At 34.9% G+C, this 24648-nt stretch overlaps 1 protein-coding gene across 4 annotated transcripts in view; it reads right to left on the bottom strand.

Moving 5' to 3' along the window:
- LOC149802562 (nuclear distribution protein nudE homolog 1-like) overlaps positions 1-24190 on the bottom strand; it is a 131251-nt gene extending 107061 nt beyond the window's left edge. For all 4 annotated transcript variants that reach the window (XR_016420060.1, XM_089951824.1, XM_089951823.1 and 1 more), the window contains exon 1: positions 23588-24190. Coding sequence is in view for 3 of the 4 variants with exons in the window: in XM_089951824.1 (XP_089807950.1) it covers positions 23588-23664 (77 nt within the window). In the remaining variant the exon portion in view is untranslated. The remainder of the gene's footprint in view (positions 1-23587) is intronic.
- Between the last annotated feature and the right edge of the window lie 458 nt (positions 24191-24648).

Here is a 24648-nt window from a genome sequence, read left to right as displayed (position 1 = left end):
AATAAGTGGCATGAATGGGCACTATTTGTTATCACACAGATTAAATGAGATGTAAAAAGGCTATTGTTAGCTAACAATTATTTAACACCTGGCAGTGTATGCTAACTGGCATATCAAATGTATTCCCAACAAATATTATGACTAATAACTATTTCTTTTTTGTACAAATCTGAGTGTGGACAATTTTTCGAGCTACTGTGAGTCAGAATATATATATATTTTTTTAAAATCCCAACTCCCTGTCCCCTTCCTCAAGGAATGAAATGGCAAGTCCCTAACAAATCAAACAGTGAGTCATAGTGGTTAGTTTCTAGAGCATACCTATCACCAGTCCTTGAAACAAGTTGAAGTTCAACAACAAATCAGAATTCAAAAAGGAATGTTAATTCAATATCTGGATAATGTGAGTCTGGAGCTATATTCTAAATCTAATAGTATGACTTTGGCCACAAAATGACCCACATGTTACCACTGATATTTTGTTTGTCACTGACCTTAAAGCATTGGCAGTGTAAACTGGTCTCTCAATTTTATTTATATGTTATTTAAAGGCTCTTAGCTCTGGTTCATTTTGTACAATAACATTTAATGAACTTTGTTTATAGAGTTAACTCTTCTTTGCATTACAGTTACAGAGTTCATGTTTAGGTGGCAGGGCACTAAAGTTTTGTAAACTGGCCCCTGGCAAATTTCTTGAAAGGTTACAGCATGATGTTTTGAGCTATTATTGTGTAATAATTAAAGATATGGACATATCTGTACATTTGGACTTTCCAGCTTGTGTTGATCTTGAAACTTATGTTAGGCATGTACACCTCATGTAGTCAATGCACAGTATGAAGCCAGTGAAATACCAATAATCAGTTAGGAATCAGAGCTAGCCACTTATAGCACATTGGTCCAAGGCAGATAGAATACGTCAAAAACTGTCTGGATGACAACTATTTTGCATTGCATCAAGATATTAAGTAAACAATGATTTTCAAAATAATCACCTAGGGTGCATCACTTGTTCTCAAAAATGGCCTTCGGACATGAAAAATGCATCTATAAGTTTGAGGTGGGGTGCATCAACTTTTTATTTTCTGAATTTCCACTGATTTGTCAGGTCAACTGAATGATAGTCTTATGTTTTGCTTTATTATACCTATCCAAAAATATGGACCTTTTTGACCTCACTCATGCATTCTATTTTATATGAATTTTTATATTAGACAGGTGTATGCAACATTAAATTTGTGCATAAAAACTGTCCCTTTACATCCATAAGCTTGAAATACCCACACCTTTTTAATGTATATAAAATCTGACTCCATCTGCAAACAACAATTGATGCACAGGTGTAGTACAGCTGTGCGATGACTTTGTACAATGTACTTATCTAGCTGACTCATCATCATAAACTAATTTTGTTCTAGAATCAGCTGATAGTCATGAACAAGATGATAAACACTGGCTTATATATGTGATTAATCTATAACATCAGACCCTTTTGAAATTTGCCCATTCTTTGCTTATGCTTACTTTTCTCAGAAGATATTTTCTAATGTACATGTATCTAAAAATATGAAATTGTGCAAACATAGTAAACCATAAGTAAACACAAGATTGACCTCAAATTTGAGCAAAATCAAAGCAACAGTTTAGACTTATTTTTCCTATATTTTAGTTTAAATACTATATATTTCCTACATTTTAGTTTAAATACTATCTTTTTCCTGCATTTTAGTTTAAATACTATATATTTCCTATATTTTAGTTTAAATGCTATATATTTCCTATATTTCAGTTTAAATACTATATATTTCCTACATTTTAATTTAAAGACAATACTTTTCCTACATTTTAGTTTAAATACTATATATATCCTATATTTTTAGTTTAAATAATATATATTTCCTATATTTCAGTTTAAATACTATATATTTCCTACATTTTAATTTAAAGACAATACTTTTCCTACATTTTAGTTTAAATACTATATATATCCTATATTTTTAGTTTAAATAATATATATTTCCTATAGTTTAGTTTAAATACTATATATATCAAATACTTTAGTTTAAATACTATATATTTCCTATATTTCAGTTTAAATACTATATATTTCCTACATTTTAGACAATATTTTTCCTACATTTTAGTTTAAATACTATATATATATATATATATATATATATATATATATATATATATCATACATTTTAGTTTAAATACTATATATATATCCTATATTTCTAGTTTAAATAATATATATTTCCTATACTTTAGTTTAAATACTATATATTTCCTATACTTTAGTTTAAATACTATATATTTCCTATATTTTAGTTTAAATACTATTACTATATATATCCTACATTTTAGTTTAAATACTACATATTTCCTATATTTTAGTTTAAATACTATATTTCCTATACTTTAGTTTAAATACTATATATTTCCTGTACTTTAGTTTAAATACTATATATTTCCTATATTTTAGTTTAAAAACTATATATATCCTACATTTTATTTTAAATACTACATATTTCCTATATTTTAGTTTAAATACTATATATTTCCTATACTTTAGTTTAAATACTATATATTTCCTATAGTTTTAGTTTAAATACTATATATTTCCTATACTTTAGTTTAAATACTACATATTTCCTATATTTTAGTTCAATTACTATATATTTTATATGTTTCAGTTCTCCATATATTGCCTCATATTATGCAACAGTATCTAATACTCTCATCAGGTTTAATTTTATATAATAAACCCACTAGCTCAAAAACTTCATATTTCTGATATCCAACTGGTTAAAGGTAATGAGATAAAGAGCTGTTCAAGTAAGGCTGATTACCAATACATGAAGGGACTGACCCACTACTGTATGACAAAAATTTCCAGGAATTAAAAACCATTATTTCGTTCTTAACTGCTGAGTACTGAGACTATCTCTAATGTTCTTGGGGATAAAATTTTAAACATTAGCCACTGTGCCAGTCATACTGGATACTGGACTGCTCCAGTGGCTTAGTTTGAGCATCCACCTCGGATGCTGGAGATCGTGGGTTCGATCCCTGGCTGAGTCATACCAAAGACTTACAAAAATGGTACAAACAGCTGCCTTGCTAGGTGCTCAGCATTAACAGGTTAGCATTAGGACTGGTTGGCCTGGTGTCAGGGATAATGTGACTGGGTGGGACATCATGCTACATGTCTGTGGCATAATGCCTCAGTGTTAGACATCACTGTAAACTGCCACACTGCAGATATCATAGCGATATAACTGAAAAATTGTTAAAGCTATGTTAAAAATCCAAGTCACATACACACACACACACGGAATACTGGATATAAGATTGGCACCATTTTCGTTTAGGAAAAATCAGACACTATCAGAAGACTTTTGGTAAAAACCCAATGCCAATATGACTATCCATCCAGCAGAATTGGTGACTACACTTTCAAGATGTTCATTGTGGCAGTCATATTGGATGTTTGCTGGGCAAAATTATCATTTAGGACCAACCAGATATCATAAGAGGTCATTTCAGGAAAGGACTGTGTCAATATGACCATAAATTCTGGAGGAGTAGTGATGACATGATAAGATGACTTTCCATGTAGGAAGAGTAGCAACAAGAAGATTTGAAGATGGTTGTTTTGGTGGCCATATCTGAAGTCAGATCAATCAGCACCATCTAGACAGTCTTGTAAAAACACCATATAGATATGACTTTCCATCTAGAAGGAGTAGCAATAACAAAATTTTCAAGATAGCTGCTATGATGCCCATACTGTTGGTCAGATAAGCACCCTTTTCTTTAGCTTGCCGCCACATCTAATGCAATTCAAAGACCACAAGCACTAATATGTCTGAACGATCTGCCAAGGTGTAGATAGGGTTTACCCACATCAGAACCTCAGCTAGCAAAAATGCTAGCATGTCTGAATGTGTTAAGTATATGTATTTGTTTATAATCTTGAGATATTCAGGCTCACTTATTTTTTGTCTGAACCTTATGTAATTTCAAGTCCACTAAATACTGTGTTTTATGTTTACTGTTTCTCTCTGATCAATATCTTGCCAGGGTGCTGGCATCCCACTCAAAGTTTCCATGTCTGTTATATTAGTAGTAAACTGTAGGTTACGGTATCACCTTAATCAACAGGATCTCTAATATTATCATGTTGTCTGTCACGGTATTCACAGATTTAACATACATATAGCAAATTTATCAAAGATAAAGTAATGGCCTTTCATTTTCAGGGGGAGAGTTTTTCTTTCGAACATAGTTAAGCGGGTACTTTCACTGATGCATAAATATTGTTTTATTGTGTTGTTGATGATGTATATTTGTTCATGTGTACCCAAGAAAAATGAGGAGGAGGGGTGATTTTCCTTTCAAGCTGAAATAATTCCTTTTATCTCAAGGATGTTAATATTTTTTCAAATAATGTATGTATCATGAATATAATATGGTGTCATTTTACTATAAATCCGAGCAAGATATTTTTTTCAGTTATTGACATGGAAATTAATAACAAAAGTGTCAGGCCCCAGCCCCAGAAGATTGAATTGTTGATCCCTAATATAACTGTAGTATGCTGTGGTACATATGGCACTACCTTCAAAATACCATGGTATAAAATTTATTGTGGCACACAACTCTAGTTACCACAATGGCCATATTGGAAATCAGATGACAGAGACCCACAACAGGCCATCACATAAGTCCATCTGGTCTCAGTTGGAGAAACAAAAGGCTATCATCATGGAGGTCTGGTGGTGACCCTTATGTCACCCCCCAGCTTACATAATTACTACCAGACAAGTGGGTCAAGTGCTAATGGAATCCTGTACTTAGCTGACTGGAGGATGGGGAAAGAAAGACTGCTACAAGTCTTATGATTTATTATGCTGTTGCATTAGCTAGAAAAGAACAGAACATGGGGCTATGCATATCCTAGTATCTCAGTAGCCATTTAAAGGGCACTTTTTTACACAAAAAAGCAATGTCTTATGCAATCCAAGTCTACACTCAAAACACTGGCAGTTGACAATGAGCTCTGAGCAATGGCCTGGCAGTAGTGTATATGGTACCAAGCATACCTAGTCTTACCTTATAAATCTGACACAGACTTAACCTAAAACATTAACTACCTGTATTGACCTTTTTCAGGAAGTCAAATCTGGGGTTTTCCACCCCAATGTTTAATGCATGTGCAATCAACGTAGGGCAACTTTTAAGCAATTGTCATCTAACATAGTGTATGTTCATGAAGAAAGTTTCAAACAAAGTTTTAAAGGTTTGACATCTGTACACCCTTCATAGAAATAGTGTCTTTAAAAATCATGAGTAAATAGTTCAGTAACCTGCCTAAAACAGAAAAGTAGATATGATCACAAAAAGCATCATAGAGGATCAGGGCAGCGGACAGAAGCCACACGAATTACACATAGCTGATAATACTGTAGCAACTGACCATTGCTAATGTATCGCAGGATGAGTTAACTCATCATTGTTATTCATAATTATTCTTGGAGTTAGCAAACTAAGGAGAGAGAGAGAGAGGTTTAGATGAGAGTCATGATGCAGTAACATAAAGCAATAGATACTCATTTATTGTTAAAAATACTTGATGAAAACGTTCATTTGAACTCTTATACTTGTGTGCTGGCATATTGTTTACTACTATCTGCGGCGACCTACAATGACATGTTCTATTCATGTAAGAAGTGTAGGTCACTCGAGTTGCCCTACGTCAAATGCGCATGACCGTACCAGATGTGGCTATGGGATAGGATTGGCCAGCTAAAAATAGTATCTGAAAATGATCTATACAAGATTGCATCAGAAGTCAGTTAAATAGGTCTCATCGATGCATAAATATAAGGCACTTTTACTTTCATAACAAGACTGCACAGTCATGGAGATCACTTTCTGCTGGTCTTTTAGGGTGGTCCTTATCAACAGGTGACCTGTACTGAAAAATTAACTTCAATACAAGTCATTTCAGTTCATGACCAGCATGAAAATAATAGATAATGCAGGCTGATTAACTACATAGTGTAAACACATTTAAGTTAAGAAGTGTACCCCTCATGTACTCCTGTAACAAACTGTCCCAAAACCTAGGGTGGGGGTAGAGGTGTTTCACCAGCATGAGGTACTAAGAGACAATTAAAATACCTGCTCTATACCCTGATAATATACTTTCTGTATTACTTATACCATCATTTCAATCAAGCCATTTAATGAGTATAGATATTTTATAAGTTACATTTTTAAGGAGCATGTGATCCTTCCATTATGCTGCAGAGCACATGATGCACGTGCTTGCCTTGGTGGTTTCAATATCTTCACTGCAAGTTGCCTGTAGCTTTCAAGTGCCAATATAATAAAATAGAATTCAAATTAAGTGTTGAAATGCATGAAATGCACAATGATATATGTTGCTAATTGGTTTCTAAAGACACTTTCATGGGCTATGTCAATTCAAGGCAGAAAAAGGTAAATGCCTTCACAAGGTCACACAAAGGCATCAGGCCTCGAAGGAGGGCAACAAATCCATGACTTTTGGCTTATGAGTCTGATCTTGCACCAAACGAACTACAACCACTAATTCTCCATATCGCTTGTATTTAAGCTGATACTAAATTAACATAAATTATGTATGCATGGGGTTTAAGGGCACATCATCACAATACTGGCTAAATGGTGCTACTTAAAAATTATGTAATAAATTTTAAATGGCCATACAAGCCTGTTAAATCATATGTAAATTTCCTGCTTCACTCAATGAAAATATGACAAACAGACATTTAATCAATATTAATGGCCACTAAAATGGGAATTTTATATTCTTTACTGATAATATCCTTTTACCTTAAATTTGTTGGGTACAAATTTTGATGGTTTTCAAAGGTAAACTTGATAAGAAATTTAAAGTAACAACAAAATATCAATCAAGCTAATATTCACAACTCACCATGGCCCACCGTATGCGATAGTTCAGGGTTTGGTTTAGTGTCATATGGGACAACAGCACAAGCAGGTTAGTCAGTACGGAGGCAAATAATGTGCCACAAGTACCCACCATTGAACAGCCAACCTGATGGCAGGATTCAAACCAACATCCTTTATGCAACCAATCTGTCATTGAGCCAGACACTGGCTACTGTATCTGCCAGTAAAGCATCACTCATTTGTGTGCTTGTCTTAAACCCAGACTATATGAGATATGTTTATTAATTAATATTTAGAAAATATTGATTATAAGGGAATTCACATAATTCCACACTAATGTAATGACTGTCCTGTTAGGATACTGCTATATGCAAGAAATATAATGGCACTGAAGTTCAAGAAAATTAAATGACAATCATAACTGGAGCCTTTTTCAACACACACACACACACACACAGAGATATATATATATATATATATATATATATATATATATATATATATATATATATATATATATATATATATGCATCCTTGAAGACCATTTGTCACCATTAATCCATGAAAATATAAAGTATGGATCATGAAGCACTGTGTCAGTGGCATTATGATATTTAAAAACTCAATTTGGCCAGAAATGTTTATATATGGGAAAGGTAACAGCTATATTGTTAAGAAAAAATTAATTGGCTCACTGTCATTAGGTTTGTTGTAATTCTTAATCCCTAATTGTTGAGAGCTTTACATTTTGATTGTGGCCTTTAAAAACACTGAAAAAACCATGACATTTTCCCTTAACTGAGACAATAGCCTATCCATGCCATCTGCTTTGAATATATATATATATATATATATATATATATATATATATATATATAAAACACACACACACACATATATATATATATATATATATATATATATATATATATATATATATATATATATATATATACACACACACACACATATATATATATCAAAGCACACTGCTCTCTTCTGATAAAACTAAGGCACAGGGAGACAGACATAAATAGAGCTGACTGATTCAAAATCCAGTCAACAGACCAGATAGATAAAAGATTTTACTTCAAGTTACCTGCTTCTTGACCAATGACCAAACGCATCAACACAATGAGATAGCTGAGAGAATAAAATTTGGTCTTGGCAGAACTGTTTATATATGGGAAAAAAATGAAGTTCTCTTTTGAAAAAGTCCATTGTCCATCATTGGCTTTGTTTTAGGTTGCCTAATCCGAAATGAAGAGATTTATATTCTGGTAGCAGTCTTTAAGTTTACTGAAAACATTAATGCAGTCTTAATTAAAGCAGTTGGCATTTCTGTATGTAGATCCACGCATTTATTCTAAGCAGAGTGGACAAGTTAATTAACAAAATAATTACTGTAATAGACATATGCAAGGCTGCATATCTGGAGCTGAGATGCATCAGCTTTGAATCACTTTGTTTTCAAGCTGACAATCCTTTTGATTGAGCTGCAAATACATGTAGTTTTTCAGTACCAAGCTGGGGTCTGCCTCTTCCAGTAAATAACTGACCTTAATCTTAAGCTTGTTTTCCCATGTGACAACTCATTGATTGAGTGGTGAGTGTGGCACAGTGGCAAGTAACAGATGGTGGTTATCTGAACTTGCCATACAAGTGACTTGTGCTCATTTCTACCACATTCATTTCAGTATGTATTACAGAAATTTCAAGTTCAAACACAGCTGCTCTAATTATCTTTAGAATAGAAGAACTGAGCACACCTCCCCCCTGCTCTATAACCTCCACTGGCTACCTGTTTGATCTAAAATCAAACATAAAAATCTGTTCACTATGCTACATTTTATTGACTGTCTCCAATCCAATATACCTATCTGACCATTTGTACAAGCCATCCAGAAACTTGCGTTCCTCTTCTGACACTAATATTTTCATTGTTCCTACCAGGCAAGGGGTTGATTACAGGTGCTCAATTACGATTACGATTAAAAGTTGTTAGGCACTGATAATTACAATAACAATTACATTTTATTTGGAAGCTATGATTATGATTACTGGGTGATGATTATGATTACTGGCTGATGATTATGATTACGGAATGAAGCCATTGAACACAGGAGGAGGTATGTTGAATCATTGACTTCACAATAAACAATGACAAAGGGCCACACAACAGGTCTTTTTATATGAGCCTTCTAAACTTCTCACCTAAGCTGAATAAATTGGCACTCTGCACAGATGCCAAGTACTTTACCTCTCCTTGCAATAATGGTGTAGTGCTTGTCAAGATACATCACTGCAACAAGTTTAATGATTCTAGGCAGGATAATATACATGTAACATGCCAAGAATTAATGTAGTCATGAACTAAATGCAACAGATTAATCAAAGACAAAAATAGGTCACTGTGAGCTTCCCTTGTTGTACGAGTGTGGCACTTAGAGGCACACCATCAAAAATTTTATGATTCTGGCATCAACAGTGCCTGAGAAATGAGCATCAAACACAAAATTTATCCCAAGTCAGTGAAATGCAAAATATTGGCAATTACAACCTACAATTAAAATAAGAGTAATGCTCATCAAGATGCTACCATGTTTAATGAAGTTAGATCGGTAAGTATGTATATAGCATGCAGAAACAAGTGGACATGAGCTAAATGCAAAAATAGAACATAAGCCAGTAAAATGTGAAGTGCAGGTCAGTGACTTTTTTGTATGGGTGTGGTACAAAGATAGTGATACAATCCTTTAGCATATATACTGACTTCAAAGTCTAGTCCAACAGCAAATTGCACACACCTTGATATGTCATCACATAATGCACTGACAGATCTGGGTCTATGCAGTTTGTAAATAATCAGTAGGACAAATGAAACACACCCTGATTATGTCCACACATTATGCAGTGGCAGATCAGGGGTCTGTATTGTTTGCAGTTGGATTCAACTTCTAGGTGAATATAGATGGTTACCAGTAGTTTGATGATTGAAGCATGAACTGTTAATATACAAAATTTAACAAGTCACTGAACTTTTGAGACAAGGGTGTGGCACTTATCAAGATACATTCCCTTGTCAAGGTTCATGGTTCCAGGTATAATATTACATACATACACAACAGCTGTCACAGGTTCAATGTTTTTCACTCACCTCTGAATGAAAATTAATCCTCTCGAAGAGGCCCACTAAAAATTTGTCCACTCATTAAACAAGGGGAAATGAGGTAGTTCTTCAGTGAACTGAATGGACAGGATTATCAATTCCCATCCACCATTAAAATCAGGAGTTGAGTTTAACATGAATTTTTTTGTAGCCATAAAGTCCAGTAGATTGGGAAATTTATTTATCCTAATGAATCTTCACTAGTCCTTTCCACAAAATAATGTCAGACACATATCTAGATCACAAAGTCATTGGACTAGTGAAATTATGAAAACTACTAGTCTGAGAGAAAATGTATTAGCCTTAGGTTAGCAGACTACCATTAAGTATGTAAGTACATGTTTAAGTAAGTAAAGTTAGTATAGCAAGTCTATCTGCCTGTCTGTCTGCCTGTCTGTATTCATGTATGTGACAGGATACAATGGAAAGGGTCAAGTTCAACTGGAGGAGTCAACTATGTACAGTTAGGCATACTCTAAGATAGTTGATTAAATATTAATTATTTGCACATCTAAATGCAAACATAAGTCTTTCCATCTTTTAAATTTTAAAAACAACTGGCTAGAATTAATATCAACAGTTTCACACACACATTAAATATCTTTACACCTATAATGATGTCAGATTTCTATTCCAATGCACATATATTAAGAAAACCTATTATATCTCAGTGAAATAAAACTTGTATTCAGATACGATGCACAAAATTTGACAGAGTGCCTCACTTTTTCATTTTATAATTCATTTCAAATTCTGAGATTTAGAAGTGACAAATTATACAAATAAACAGGAATCTGGTTTCTCTGTTTGCCTATCTCTTCTCTCTCTCTCTCTCTCTCAATCTCATTATTCATATGGGCCTTTCGTCTCTTAGTCACCAAATTGATCATTTTATACAACTTCCAAATCAATCATTTTATACAACTTTCATCTTCCTCAATCAGCCTTATTACAAGAGAAGTAACTTCAGTTTCTTTCTCTTCCATCAAACTTTTAAAAAACTGAAATGTATTCTATGGAAGCTTTGTTTCAAAGTTATTATTTGGAAAAACTGTGAAAATATCAACTTGATCTCTCTTTTATGGTTGCTTTCTGGCTTGGGAAATTGCTGTTCCACATTTCTTAAACATGTTTAATCAACTTTAGTGTTCCCGTTTCAATCACTGCATCACTCTTTTCTTTCACATTGAAAACCATCTTGTAAAAACCGAATTTTATGATGACCACACATATTCTACTTAAATTTTTGTTGGTTTATTTGATCTCAAAAGAGAGAGAGGGCCATTTTAACTCAAATACAATAAACAAATTTTTAACATGACATTCCGACTGCATACTGAACATTAATTAATTTTTTTTAAAAATTTCAATCACAATCATAAATTGTATTTCTTTGTGGAATGAAAAAAAAGAAAACTAATCACAATGAATGAAAATTGCTTTCAAATAATTGGTGTTCAAATATAGTTATGCTTCTCTGCTACAACAAGCATGAGGATACTTGAATCCATGATGGATCATAAAGACTATATGTGGAAAACACTAACCCACAACAATGGTACTCAAGGGTAATATAAAACATGTTGTCATGAATTAACCACAGAAAATTAATACAAGTCAATAAAATGTGAAACATAGATCATAGTGACCTTCTTCTGGTCTGGTACTAACAGAAATGCATGACATCATAAAGTTTTGATGATTCTAGAATGAACAAAGCCTGAGGAATAAACTTAAAACCAAAAATGTAACCAAAGTAAATGAAGCATGAAATATGGGTCACAGTGATCTACCTTTGTGCTGAAGGTGCAGTACTCATCAACATGCAGCCTCTAAGTTTATGATTCTAGGTACATAACAGTGTGTATAAGGGTGCCAAAAACAATATACCGGTACTTGAGATGCAAGCAAGAACTAAATCTTCCTTGTCAATATGTATTGTATGTTAGTGGCTTTTTCTTGCAAGAGTCTGGATCTAACAGACGCACATAATCATCAGGTTACATTATTCTACCATGAACACACCTTAAAAAATAAAAATAAAATACAAAATTTAGCTAAAATCAAACATGAAATATGGAGCATAGTGACCTACTTTTATGACTACTATGTAGTACTCATCAAGATGATTCCAAATATAACAGTATGTACACAGCATGCAAACAAGAGAAATATGAAAAGCACATTATAAATCCACCCTATGTTTAATAGCCCTCAATGATGGCATTTGCTGGACATGGCTGAATCAAAAATATTGACCAAAGTATCACAGTGACCTGTACCTTTGGTGAAGGTATCCTATTATGACTCTATAGTCATGAACTAAATAACAGAAAAGAGACAAAACCCAACAAATTTTGGAAAATGAAACAAATAATTTCTTTCCCCAAGAATACAAGCAAAAATTTAAAAAGACCTTGCAGTACTGTGAACTAAATCCCAAATAGTCCTAAAAGATCTATTTCTGGCATGGTACAGGATACAGAACATAAACACTATAAGCTTTATCCACTCAGACCTCTTTTCAGACTTCACTAAAGAGTTGCTGGTTTCATCTATAACAACAGTGGCTTGTGAGAGAAATTTTCTTGTCACATAATCATATTAAGACAAAGGACAGTGGAAGTTGTGTGTGTGAATAGGATTTTTAATGTAGCTTTATAAAAAAATCAGTCATATCACTACAATGTCTTTGGTATGGCCCAGCTGGGGTTAGAACCCATAACCTCCCGCTTCTGAGGTGGATGCTCTAACCACTAGGCCACCGGAGTGGTCAACAGTGGAAGTTGATGAGAGTGATTGGAGAAAGGTCTGGAACATAAGAATTTTTATCCTAAACCTGCTGTGAAAGAACTTATTTAAGTTTATTTAAGAGGAAAGTTAACTTAAAGTGCTGTGCTATGTTCCATAAAAATTAAATGAAAGAAGTGAAGGGAATATGGTGATTTTTTCTTCTTCCAATGTTTTGGCAAATTTATTTACTTGAAGTGGAATTCAACCAATTAAAAAAATTAATATACAAAAAACACTGTAATCTACTTCTTGATTTCATTTGAGCTGTCACATCACACAAAATCACAACTATCACTGTTCTCAATGTCTTCTGTATTTGTTCTTTTACTACACAAGTAACACTAAATATTTTACAATGAATGCGCATTAGCAACCTGATGACATATCAGTGACCCAACAATACGTACATATTGTTCTTAATTACTCTAAGGGGAAAAACATTATTGGGACTCCTGTTTTTTTAGGCTGGGACTTTTTTTTAGTGAAGGAGTCCTGGACTGCAACTACCCAAAATCCACAAAGAACCCTTATCAGCAAATTAATGACATTCATACTCTACTTATATGTATGTACTATATGCATTTTTAGCATTTCTTAGGAGATCAACGCCAGATTATTTAATAAAATAATAATAAAGACTTTATTTAGAGAAGGTAACTCATTTAGTTACAGAACTAATCTACCTTGAGACCTTCTATCTGTTATGTACAATATATTACATGATATTTAAAATCAGGCTTGACACTAAATAATTCAGTGATTTTAAAAATCAAAGTATCAAGCCTGGAACATTTGGTAGCAGTCCTCATCAATATTGATCTTAACACTTAGGTGATGTAATGTTATTAAATCCAGGTTTCCTCTAGAGTCAACCTGAATCTTCCTCAAAATAGAAAACATCCTTCTTAGTATCTACAATGGAATGTAGCATTTAAGTACATCTCCACAGAGACCACAAAGAAGTTCAAATTGTTTCCTGTTGAAATATCCAGATTGCAGACTGCCTCCCAAGAACTTCTCAAGACTGGTACTGCCTGGGTCTAATGCTGATTAGTAAGATTATTAAGGTGAAGCACAGGTGCATACATTATACAAAGACTGGTACTGCCTGGGTCTAATGCTGATCAGTAAGATTATTAAGGTGAAGCACAGATGCTTACATTATACAAAGACTGGTACTGCCTTGGTCTAATGCTGATTAGTAAGATTATTCAGGTGAAGCACAGATGCATACATTATACAAAGACTGGTACTGCCTGGGTCTAATGCTGACTAGTAAGATTATTCAGGTGAAGCACAGATGCATACATTATACAAAGACTGGTACTGCCTGGGTCTAATGCTGATCAGTAAGATTATTCAGGTGAAGCACAGATGCATACATTATACAAAGACTGGTACTGCCTGGGTCTAATGCTGATTAGTAAGATTATTCAGGTGAAGCACAGATGCATACATTTTACAAAGACTGGTACTGCCTGGGTCTAATGCTGATTAGTAAGATTATTCAGGTGAAGCACAGATGCATACATTATACGAAGACTGGTACTGTCTGGGTCTATTGCTGATCAGTAAGATTATTCAGGTGAAGCACAGATGCATACATTATTCAAAGACTGGTACTGCCTGGGTCTAATGCTGATCAGTAGGATTATTCAGGTGAAGCACAGATGCATACATTATACCATGACATCCTTTGTGACTTTAAGCCTGATAGACACCACTGTTGTCATCACTATTACCACTCTCTAATAAGGACAATACAATCTCTATGTAAAACAACATGACACTGTTATTACTGGTTAAGACAAAGAACCCATTCATCCCAGGTAATATGGATTAAGTTGCAGTTCATGACATGTAGTCACTTTTACACTCATGTCTGCAAAAGATTAAACTGAGGTCAGTGGTGTTTACATTAGTTTCTACAATGATGTTGTTCATAGTACAATAGTGTTGAATGCAGATTTTACCTAAAAATGATGTTCACTGTTCTCATTCTGCAGATGGTCACTCAATACAATGAGTACATACGATACATTAATATTACCCAGCCATCATCAAATTTGTGTGATATTTCAGTTGCTTAGATCCTGGTGTTTTGGCATTGGCATGCTTAGACATCTCAAACAACTTTAAACACCAAAGTCAAACCAACCCAGTTTTATGCATCTTGAGTAATTAAATTATAGAGGTAATCAATTAATATCTTTAATCCTCTTAAAGTTACATCTGCTCACACAATGTAAAATCAACCCCATCAAATCTTAAACAATGAAGCCATCCAACCATGCCAACAGCATCAAAAGGTGAAATTAGTAGCCTACAGTCCTGCCCTGTGTATGCCAATTCAGTCACATGATCACATACATTATTACTGTAAATATGCTACACTGGACCCAAACACGAAAAAAAATGTTAAATCAAAGTTTTCAAAAATAATTTTGTGTATGGGGGAGATTTCAGTGAGTAATAAATATGAGGGATGGCAGACACCCCTAAACTCAGGAGAAAAAGATTACATGCAAAAGGTTCACATGGTCTAGTTTTCCTTTCTGCTCACAATGACCTTGACTTTTGACCAATCAACCCAAAAATAAACAGGACATTTCCTACATTAAGTTCAAGTCATTCTCATAGTTTGGTGATGGTACATGTTGGACTAGCAGTTATTGTGCTGAAAAGAAAATGCTAACAGACAAACGGATTAACATCATAGCATAAAATAGTGGGCATGTAAAAAGAACAGAAGAATAGACTGTAACCAAGAAATGTGCTGAATCAAAAGATCATTGTGACAGTATGGTATTATATATATATATATATTAGAAGTGTGGTATTATATATTTATGACAGTATGGTATTATATATTTATGACAGTATGGTGTTATTTTAATCATTAGGTGGAAATAACAAGTATAGTACATGATCCTGTTGCTATCAACACAACATTTTTGGTGACTTACTTGTTCATATACCCTTGGAAGAACAGATGTACCAAATACCCAAACTTTGGTGTTGCCATTATTTTGTGTTTATTTTGTGCAATGTTTTCAATACAAATAAACATTGGCACACTCAAAGTTTTCTCTCAAGTAAAAAGAAATTATAGCAGCATGGATGCATCAGTTCTAACAAACATCAGTTCCATGGCAGGGAAAATCCTGAAATGGTCCACTTACCCAGAAATGAAATTGTACAAAACTTAGATTATCCTTTCATATCCTACATTAATTTCTTGGATAGCAAATAAAGATTTTACTTGCCCTGCAAAACACTCAACTTGTCATGGGACTAGTGGAAATTGAAAACACTCAACTTGTCATAGGACTAGTGGCAAATGGAAGTTTTCCTTCTCTGTTCACTTAAAACTTTGGTCAGCCATATACTGCCTGTCTCTACAAATATTTGCTACCATGGTGTTCTAAATATTATAAAGGAAATTCGCAGCCCCAAATTTGAATCTTTCTTTTAAATGAAGCATGGAATATAGGTCAGAGAGACCTTATATCAAGGTAAGATTCCTCTTAGCAATATAAAGTTGTCTACCACAAAATCTGCATCATTGGCAAAGGGCTTTATTCATACATCATTGGCAGAGGGCTTTATTCATAATGGGATAGTCATGATTCAAAGCAAACAGATAAATGTGCAATTATTGATTCCAGTTACAAGTATAGTAATACAACTAAAGAACTGTAAAACTGGACCAAATACCATACACTGTATAAAAAATGACCATTTTTGTATGAAACAATGATTTTGTAACAAAAAATAACAATAAAAAAGAATTTACTGGTTTTTTTCACAAACTATGATTGTCATAGTAACATGCCTTCATGAACTGTTTTTATGATCAGCATTCTTTGAGGTTCCTGACATACCAATCTGTTACAAAACATGCATACAAGCATACTTTTTTTTATTTTTAAATCTTCAATATTTCTTCATTTATTAAGGTCATGATGCCAATATTACTTTTAATCTTTATTCAAGGTGCCTTTCCCATACAAGAGAATATTAGTCAGACTCAGGGCAATGACATAAATACCTACTGATTGCATCACTAGGCTTCCAGTGCAAATTCCAGAGATACACAAAGAGCTCTGAGATAGACCTTTATTTTATCAGTTATAAATGATTCATACAACACTCCCATGGTATATTGCACAGTCCTTGATAGAGTACAGTTATCTCAAATACATTCAGAGCTGCACAAAACTTAGTACAATGAAACTGAATGCAGCATCAATTTAACAGAGTACAAGGAAATGATCTTGTAGAGTAAGTCAAACAATCTGATGCATGAAGTAAGCAAACAGTAATACATAACCAGCCTTCTCATTAGCAGCCAGCTCAAATAACATTTACTTTACAACACTCCTACAACAAGAATTCCTTTTTCTGGCCTAGAATTTGATGTATCCAGTTGGCAGCTTCCAGTATATACAGAACAATGGAAGTGAGAAAAAAAATGAAAAAAAAGAAAGAAAAATTAAGGAAAGGAATTCACCAATGATGTTGTTCATGAGAAGAATTTGTTATGGAAATGTCCTTTGGGACAAATTTCACTGCACTATCAAGTCAATGTTTTTTATTAACTGACCACTGCTCAGGTGGCCTAGTGGTTAGAGCATCCACCTTGGATGCGGGAGGTCGTGGGTTCAATCCCCAGCCGAGTCATAACAAAGACTTACAAAAATGGTACTAACAGATTCCTCGCTTGGTACTCAGCATTATGAAGTTAGTGTTAGGACAGGTCGGCCTGGTGTCAGGATAATGTGACTGGATGGGACATCATGCTTCAAGTCTGCAACATGATGTGCCAGTGCTAGACATCACTAAAAACTGACACACTGCAGATATCATAGTGATATGACTGAAAAATTGTTAAAACGTTAAAACTACAAATCACATACACACACATTAACTGACCAAGTTAAACAATTCAGACCCTCTGCTGTCTACATAATATGTGATACAGTACTTAGCTAACCCAAGACAATTCCTGTCTGCATAGTAATTTTCATAATTTCAATAGTCCAATGGCTAATAAAGTTTCAGTTATAAAGAAATGTATGCCAGGTCCTAGTCTTGAGGTTTTGATGCTGTATTGCCTGGACTAGAACTTTGTAGTTGATGAAGCTGCAGACTACAGTTAGACTTGCACTTTTGATCAACTTCCTGAAGCACTCCCACACGAGTGCCAAGTTGCTATTATGCTGGCCAACATTCCTGTTGTTTATTTGGTCATGACATATTTCTGACCTACACTGTGCAAAAACAGCTCCCTTTAGTTAACCAATTCAAACTTTAGACTTAATTATGTGTTGTACTAAAATATTTTACATGTCTTATGAAAGTAACCATCTCTTTGACATCTTAATAGTCCAGAACACTGACATTACTGTTAGTCCTGACAAAGCTAAAGCTGATAAAACCAACTATTGCATATAGAACATTTCATCTAATTTATTAGAAAAATGAGCAGAACTTGAACTGATGAGATTTATGACCTTTGACATCTTTATTTAAACTGTTATGCTGAGCCTTCAAGTAATGTAAAGATTAAAAGATATGTTGGGGGGAAGGGTTACTAAATTTAATGATGTAACCAGTTGCTATTGTGTAGCTTATTCATTTCCACACTCTTGACTCATAATTTCCAAAGAGTCTTAGACAGCCTTGCTCTATGGATATGGTATGAAGCTTGCTCCATCCTCTCCTAGATGCTAAGAATAGCAAGAAAACAGTCATCAGGCAACATTCTCAAAAGAAGCTTCATCCAAGGTTTCAAAGGGTAATTTAGTTTCAGAACAGAAGATACATGAGTAATTCCATCTAGGCATTAGTGAGCGAGACACCAGTCTTTGCAGTCAAAATATCTGTTCAGGTCTCCCATGTGCAAGTCTGCACCAATGGCCAGACCCTTCAAAATCTGAATGTATAGTCCTAGACAGTAGAAACTGATCATTGTCTCTCTTCAAAAGGATGAGAAGAAATTAAGCCACTTCCCTCATGTAGGGAGAGAGAATTAACATATTTCTTCTGCACCAATCGAAAAAGATTCTTCACTTTGTATCATAGATCCTGGACTGAAAGATGCACTTGGCAACTTGATTCAAAAACTTGTCCTGGTCTTTGAGATGAGTCAAGCATGAACATGGAGAATGTGTGGACTTTTGTGTAGGAGAGAGCCCCTGTGCTAGAAAAGAAGGTCCCTCCTCTGAGGTGATGTCCTGGACCATGATCACTGAAGACAGAGAGGCTATCAAAATGAGCATAGCAGTGGAGGTCCTTATATAGTGACTTCTTATTTTGTTGATGTACCCATGAAGGGCTAAGAACACTGTCCTCATTTCTAAATTGTTGATGCAAATGGTAGATTTTTCCCTGGACCACAAACCCTGAATAATCATTCCTGCTGACTCCAGATGAGTGTCGTAATCAGAATCTTAAGTGTCTGAATACTGATATGGTCCGAGGTTAAGGGGCATGCACTTGGGGTGGGTGGGCTACAACCAGAAACCAACCCCAAACTGTCCAACCAAATCATATGACAGTAGCAATCCAGTCCTAGAGAAATCAGAGCATTCTAAGTGTCCCTTTGCAGTTTCCACTTTACCAGAAGGTGGAACTGGAGCATAAGTGCACTCTGCATAGGGGAACCTGCACTGCTGTTGAGATCAAGGTCCCCAAATGAGAAAAAAAAGATAGCCAACAATATGATTTGGCTCTCAGCACTTCCTACAGAGAAATAATCTTGTTTACTCTGTCCCACAGGACAAGGACTATTTGCTATCATGAAAAATTCATCCCACAATGAAAAAGATGTGACAATGAGTCACCTTTGATTTCTCTAGATTGAGTAAAAGACCCATTCCAGTCACTCTGGACCAACAGCAAGACATATATAGCTTGAACCATCAAAATACTGGAGGAAAGGAATTCCCAGTGAGCTTTTGTAGAGTGGAACTACTTCCATGACCCTGCTCTGGGTGCAGAGGCTTGGCAGAATGACAGTGTGCAAACTTGTCCAAGCAAACCTGGAGGTACTTCTTGTGAGGAGTAAAGGAAGGAATGTAAAGGCACAGCTACCAACCCTCCAGGCTCGAAATTAGTGAAAATAAGGATAAAAATTAGTGAATTTTTACATGAATTCGTGAAGCGATCTTCGAGTCCGGGAGTATTTGTCGGAACAAATGTTTAGCATGGTCTCCAGCTGACAAAAGTAGATTGTGTTCAGCAAGAAAACTCACAATGCTTCAGCGTTGGTAGCTTGCAGGTCTTCCATCGATGGCTTAAAATATTCCAGAGCTGAAATCTACTGCGAGTTCTTAATTTTCCCAACCTCTATGTGCTTTTTGTTACCTATGTGCTTCCTCATATCGTCTCTGCCACCATGCACAATGCTAAAATTTGTAGAACACTGCGTGCAAAAAGCATGATGTAAATCGGTGTTTGATGGCTGAATGCAGATCATAATTTTGGTATATTCCAAACTAAACTTCACCTTTTGTGCAATACATTTCTTTTTCCTTGTTGGTGAAGACAAGATGCAATGCCGAATGGTAATTCAAATAAGTGTTTGAAGCGCATGGTCATGGCAAAATTCTGATCAGTCCCCAGATTCTTTCAAAAGCATTTGTAAAACTACTCTTATGCATACAAATTAAAATAAGCTAAAATGCTTGCTACCGGGACAATGGTACCAATCGGGCTAATAATAGCTGCTATAGTACCACTAATATCCCGACCAGCAGTACCGGACCAATTTCAGCAACTGCCGATATCACGACTAGCACTTAATGGGAAATTGGTTAGTTTATTAAAGATTTAAAATAACTGAGAACTGGGGGAATTTGTAATTTTATGCATGCAGTGTGAATCCGCAAATCGCTGAAAAAGTAATGAAATTCATGCCAAAATTATGAGGGTTGGCAGCTATGTAAAGGTATGCTACTAAGTTGCTAGATCATATGGCATTCCTGATTGAGGATGTGGGCTCCATCTTGAAATGATGCTACTGCATAAACCCAGTTTAAGGCAGAAAGGTTGATAATTAGTCAAAACTTTGCCCATATTTTGGTACCAGTAAAATCTGGGAATAGAGATGGTCACTGAAAACCCTCCTTACTACACCTTTTGCTGGAAGCACGTGCCGTACCTTACTAGGGGTGGTAGGTCTCAAATCCAAAAGTCGGTATCCTCCTTTTATAACAGACAGGACCCAGCTTTTGTCCTTGAAGCCAGAATTTTTTTTCGAAAAGCACCTATGGGAAATAACAGATGAGAGACACACTATAGAAGTGGAAGCAAGTTCTTAGATCCATCTTACCTTTCAATAGAAAAGGGGGAAGGGACTGTACACTTTCTCCCTAGGCCTTTGCATACCACATTTTGAGCCTGACAGTTGAAGGGAAGCTCTAATTTGAGTTGGTTGTTTTTGCTGAAGCTGTATGGTTTGAAGAATAATGCTGATGGACCCTTTGTGGGGCAGTCATCATGATTTCAATTCTCAGCCAGTTTCAACATGCTGGGAGTGGTTACAAGGGACCAGCATTGCTGGTCTCTCAATTCCTTAGAAGCCATGGATGCAATGAACCATCTGCCTCCAATATCTGTATGCTGATTCCCAATCCCAAACAGGATTCAATGGTAGCCAGGAAATATGGTGGGGGCTCCAGTGATGGGTAACTAATACTCATCAGAGAATCGGATCTGCAGAAAAACCCTTCCCCAAATCTGACTCATACTTAAGTACTACCCTTACCTGGTGGCTCAATGCTGCTGCCAACAATGGTACATGAGGACTGTGCTGCTACTCCATTGCAGAAAGGTACAAACTGCTTTCTGACCTACTAAATAGAAGAGGGTGCTACTTCTCCCTCATGAGAGGGCATAACTCCCTTTCTGTCCTATTGAATTTGAGAGGGTGCTGCCCCACCCTCATGAGAAGGCATGACTTCTTCTCTGTCCCAGAGAACTACTGTATAAGTATGATGAAAACGTGTCATGTATTTGCATAGATTAAGTTAGTGCTAATTGAAATGCTAAGAAGTTATGCATCTCAGGTGTTATCTAAATAAAGAATTAAAACAACCTCTGAGGCTTTAATATAAAATGTCAGAAATGCTGAGTACTTGATTAATACTGGTGTCGTAATCAAAGATGATGTCAACCATACCTATTCAAATACTAGAGACAAATAATTAGCAAAATCAGCTCAGTAAGATTGCTAATAAAATATAACATTAATATTAATTATAATAATGAAGATTACTTTCCAACAATGACTTTTTTAAAAATGTCCAGTCACTAAATATACACATGAAAAGTAAAAACGTGTGCTGCCTCCTTCCAGAAAACAAAAATAGCAAAAGTAAGGTTAAATGGAATATAAATTCTGATAATTTGTACTGTTCTAAAACAAATAAAATAGAAACAATATGAAGCTTCAGACCATATTCAGCAAGGATAGGGATATCTCAATACCTACCCAAGCTGGAAAAGCAATAAAAGAATTACCAATGACAATACATGTATCCAAAACCCATAAGGGAAGGGTGGGAATCCCAAGTGCATCACTAAAAAAAAAATATTTTTTATTACATAACCTGAGAGAGAGATTAATCCAAACAGTAACAATACTCAATCTGTGAGAAATATCACACAGCAAAAAATGCTGCACATAATGAAACTGCTCCATTTTCTAAGTACGCTCAAAGCTAAGGCTATTTTCTAATAAGAGTAGTTAGTATATCTTAAAGATCGCAGTCAACCAAAAAGGAATGAGGCATAGTGTACATGGGCCCAAATATATAGGACTGGACTTCTGAACATTCAGGAAATACCCAATGGGAAGATCAATTTTCATGATACAGTCAAAGATATTCTCCACACTGTTTAAATAGTGCATTAAAAAAAGTAGTAATTATATGATACCTTCTGTCTGTTAATATCTTGACTAGTGGAGTGTGTGAAAAATGAACTTACTGCCATATGTCAGTCAAACTCCTGAATAATAATAATAATAATAATAATAATAAAAAATCACAGTACCAAATAAATGACTAGAAGATAGAAACACAGGAGTCTGATGTTTTATCAGTAAAGTACAACAAAATCTCTGACAATATGAAATCACCATAATGGTACTATAAATTAACACAAGGAGTGTAAGTGTGATCCCAACCCTACACTCGATTAGACTTTTCTCACGCGTCTTTTATTGCTTCAGAATCGCAAGAAGACTGAAAAACAACACATATCCATTCAAAAGACAGTAACATACCAACGCATAACTCTCAGATGACCATCGCATGGATCCAATTCGGCAAATTAACCTTTATTTTCACCATTATGGTCACAAACCCTTTCTAGCAGAATCCATCAGTCATAAGTATCCCATTCTACCAGTTTCTACCCTGCAGTAAATATGCGTTCAGGTCTAATAACTGTATTGAACCTTGTGCAGAATCTGTATATCTTATAATACTTAAGTGATAAAAGACGTGATAGAAAAGGAATTGGGGTCATGCTTGCACTTCTTGTGTTAATTTATAGTACTGATAAGGTGATTTTATGTTGTCAGAAATTTCGTTGTACTTTATTGATAAAACGTCAGACTCCTGTGATAGAACTGAGTCAAAATCTTACTCTTGCTTGAATTGTTGAGCAAGTTCCCTCCAGTAGGTAGCTTCCTCCTGTGGTGAACTGAACTTTTTGCCATCCATGAGTGTCCGTAAGAGAAAGTTTGTTTACTTTTTTTATAAATGAATTTCGATGAATCGATACAAAGTTTTTGTGGAGTATTTTGACTTGTCAAAGTCTGATAGCAGACTACATTTTCACGTGAAAGCTTGCAGGCTACATGCTTGATGATCGATATGCATCGCACCATACATATATTTTCAACATCAAAAGATGTTAATCCAAATAAATCCTAAAAAAACATTAGCTGTATTGCATAACACATATATTCCCAAATTTCCTTGTGTAACTGTCACTCAATCATCGGAACAATCATTCATTGATTTCGCAAGATCAGAACTGTTCAGTTAATCGAGTATCAGATGAAATTCCCTGTGGTATCCGTGAATTAAATATTCAGCTTATCTACAATTTGTTCCTATATGTGAAGAATCATCTCATCAATAAAATATTTCGCTAAAAACACACAAAATTTCCTCCTCTTTCGGACCGTTGCAGCTCAACCGGAAGATTGGATCATAACATGGCCGCTCATTCATTCAAAGTCGTTTAAATGCTTGTTTAAACCTTCTTCAATTGGGGTCCTACGAAACACCGAAAAGACGCGCAAAGACAGGCCAAGGACACGCCGCCAAGCAAACACGGTATAGACGTTTTAAACTGACAACACTGGAAAATACTGAATGCTGACTGCAATATTATTCGTTTGTCGGGTGGTGGTGACATATTTTTCTTCTTCTATTATTTAATGTATATTTGCACTCAGAGTTTTAATGAATTATGGTCAATATTCAAACATCTTTTTTATATAAAAAAATGGAATCTTCTTATCATTATTTGTAACATATTTGATCTCATTCAATAATTAAACCGAAATTTAAGGGATGTATATAAAGGAGAGTGTGTAACTTTTTATGTACATGAGGTAAGATTTGGGAAAGAGAAGCGCGCGAAGACACATTTTAAAACTTAATTTAAAATTAATTAATTATTTAAAATTTCCTGTT

Source organism: Sinohyriopsis cumingii, chromosome 3, assembly GCF_028554795.1.
Source record: "Sinohyriopsis cumingii isolate HCF-2022 chromosome 3, ASM2855479v2, whole genome shotgun sequence".
Lineage (NCBI taxonomy): Eukaryota > Metazoa > Mollusca > Bivalvia > Unionida > Unionidae > Sinohyriopsis > Sinohyriopsis cumingii.
This window is presented reverse-complemented; position numbering and strand designations above follow the sequence as displayed.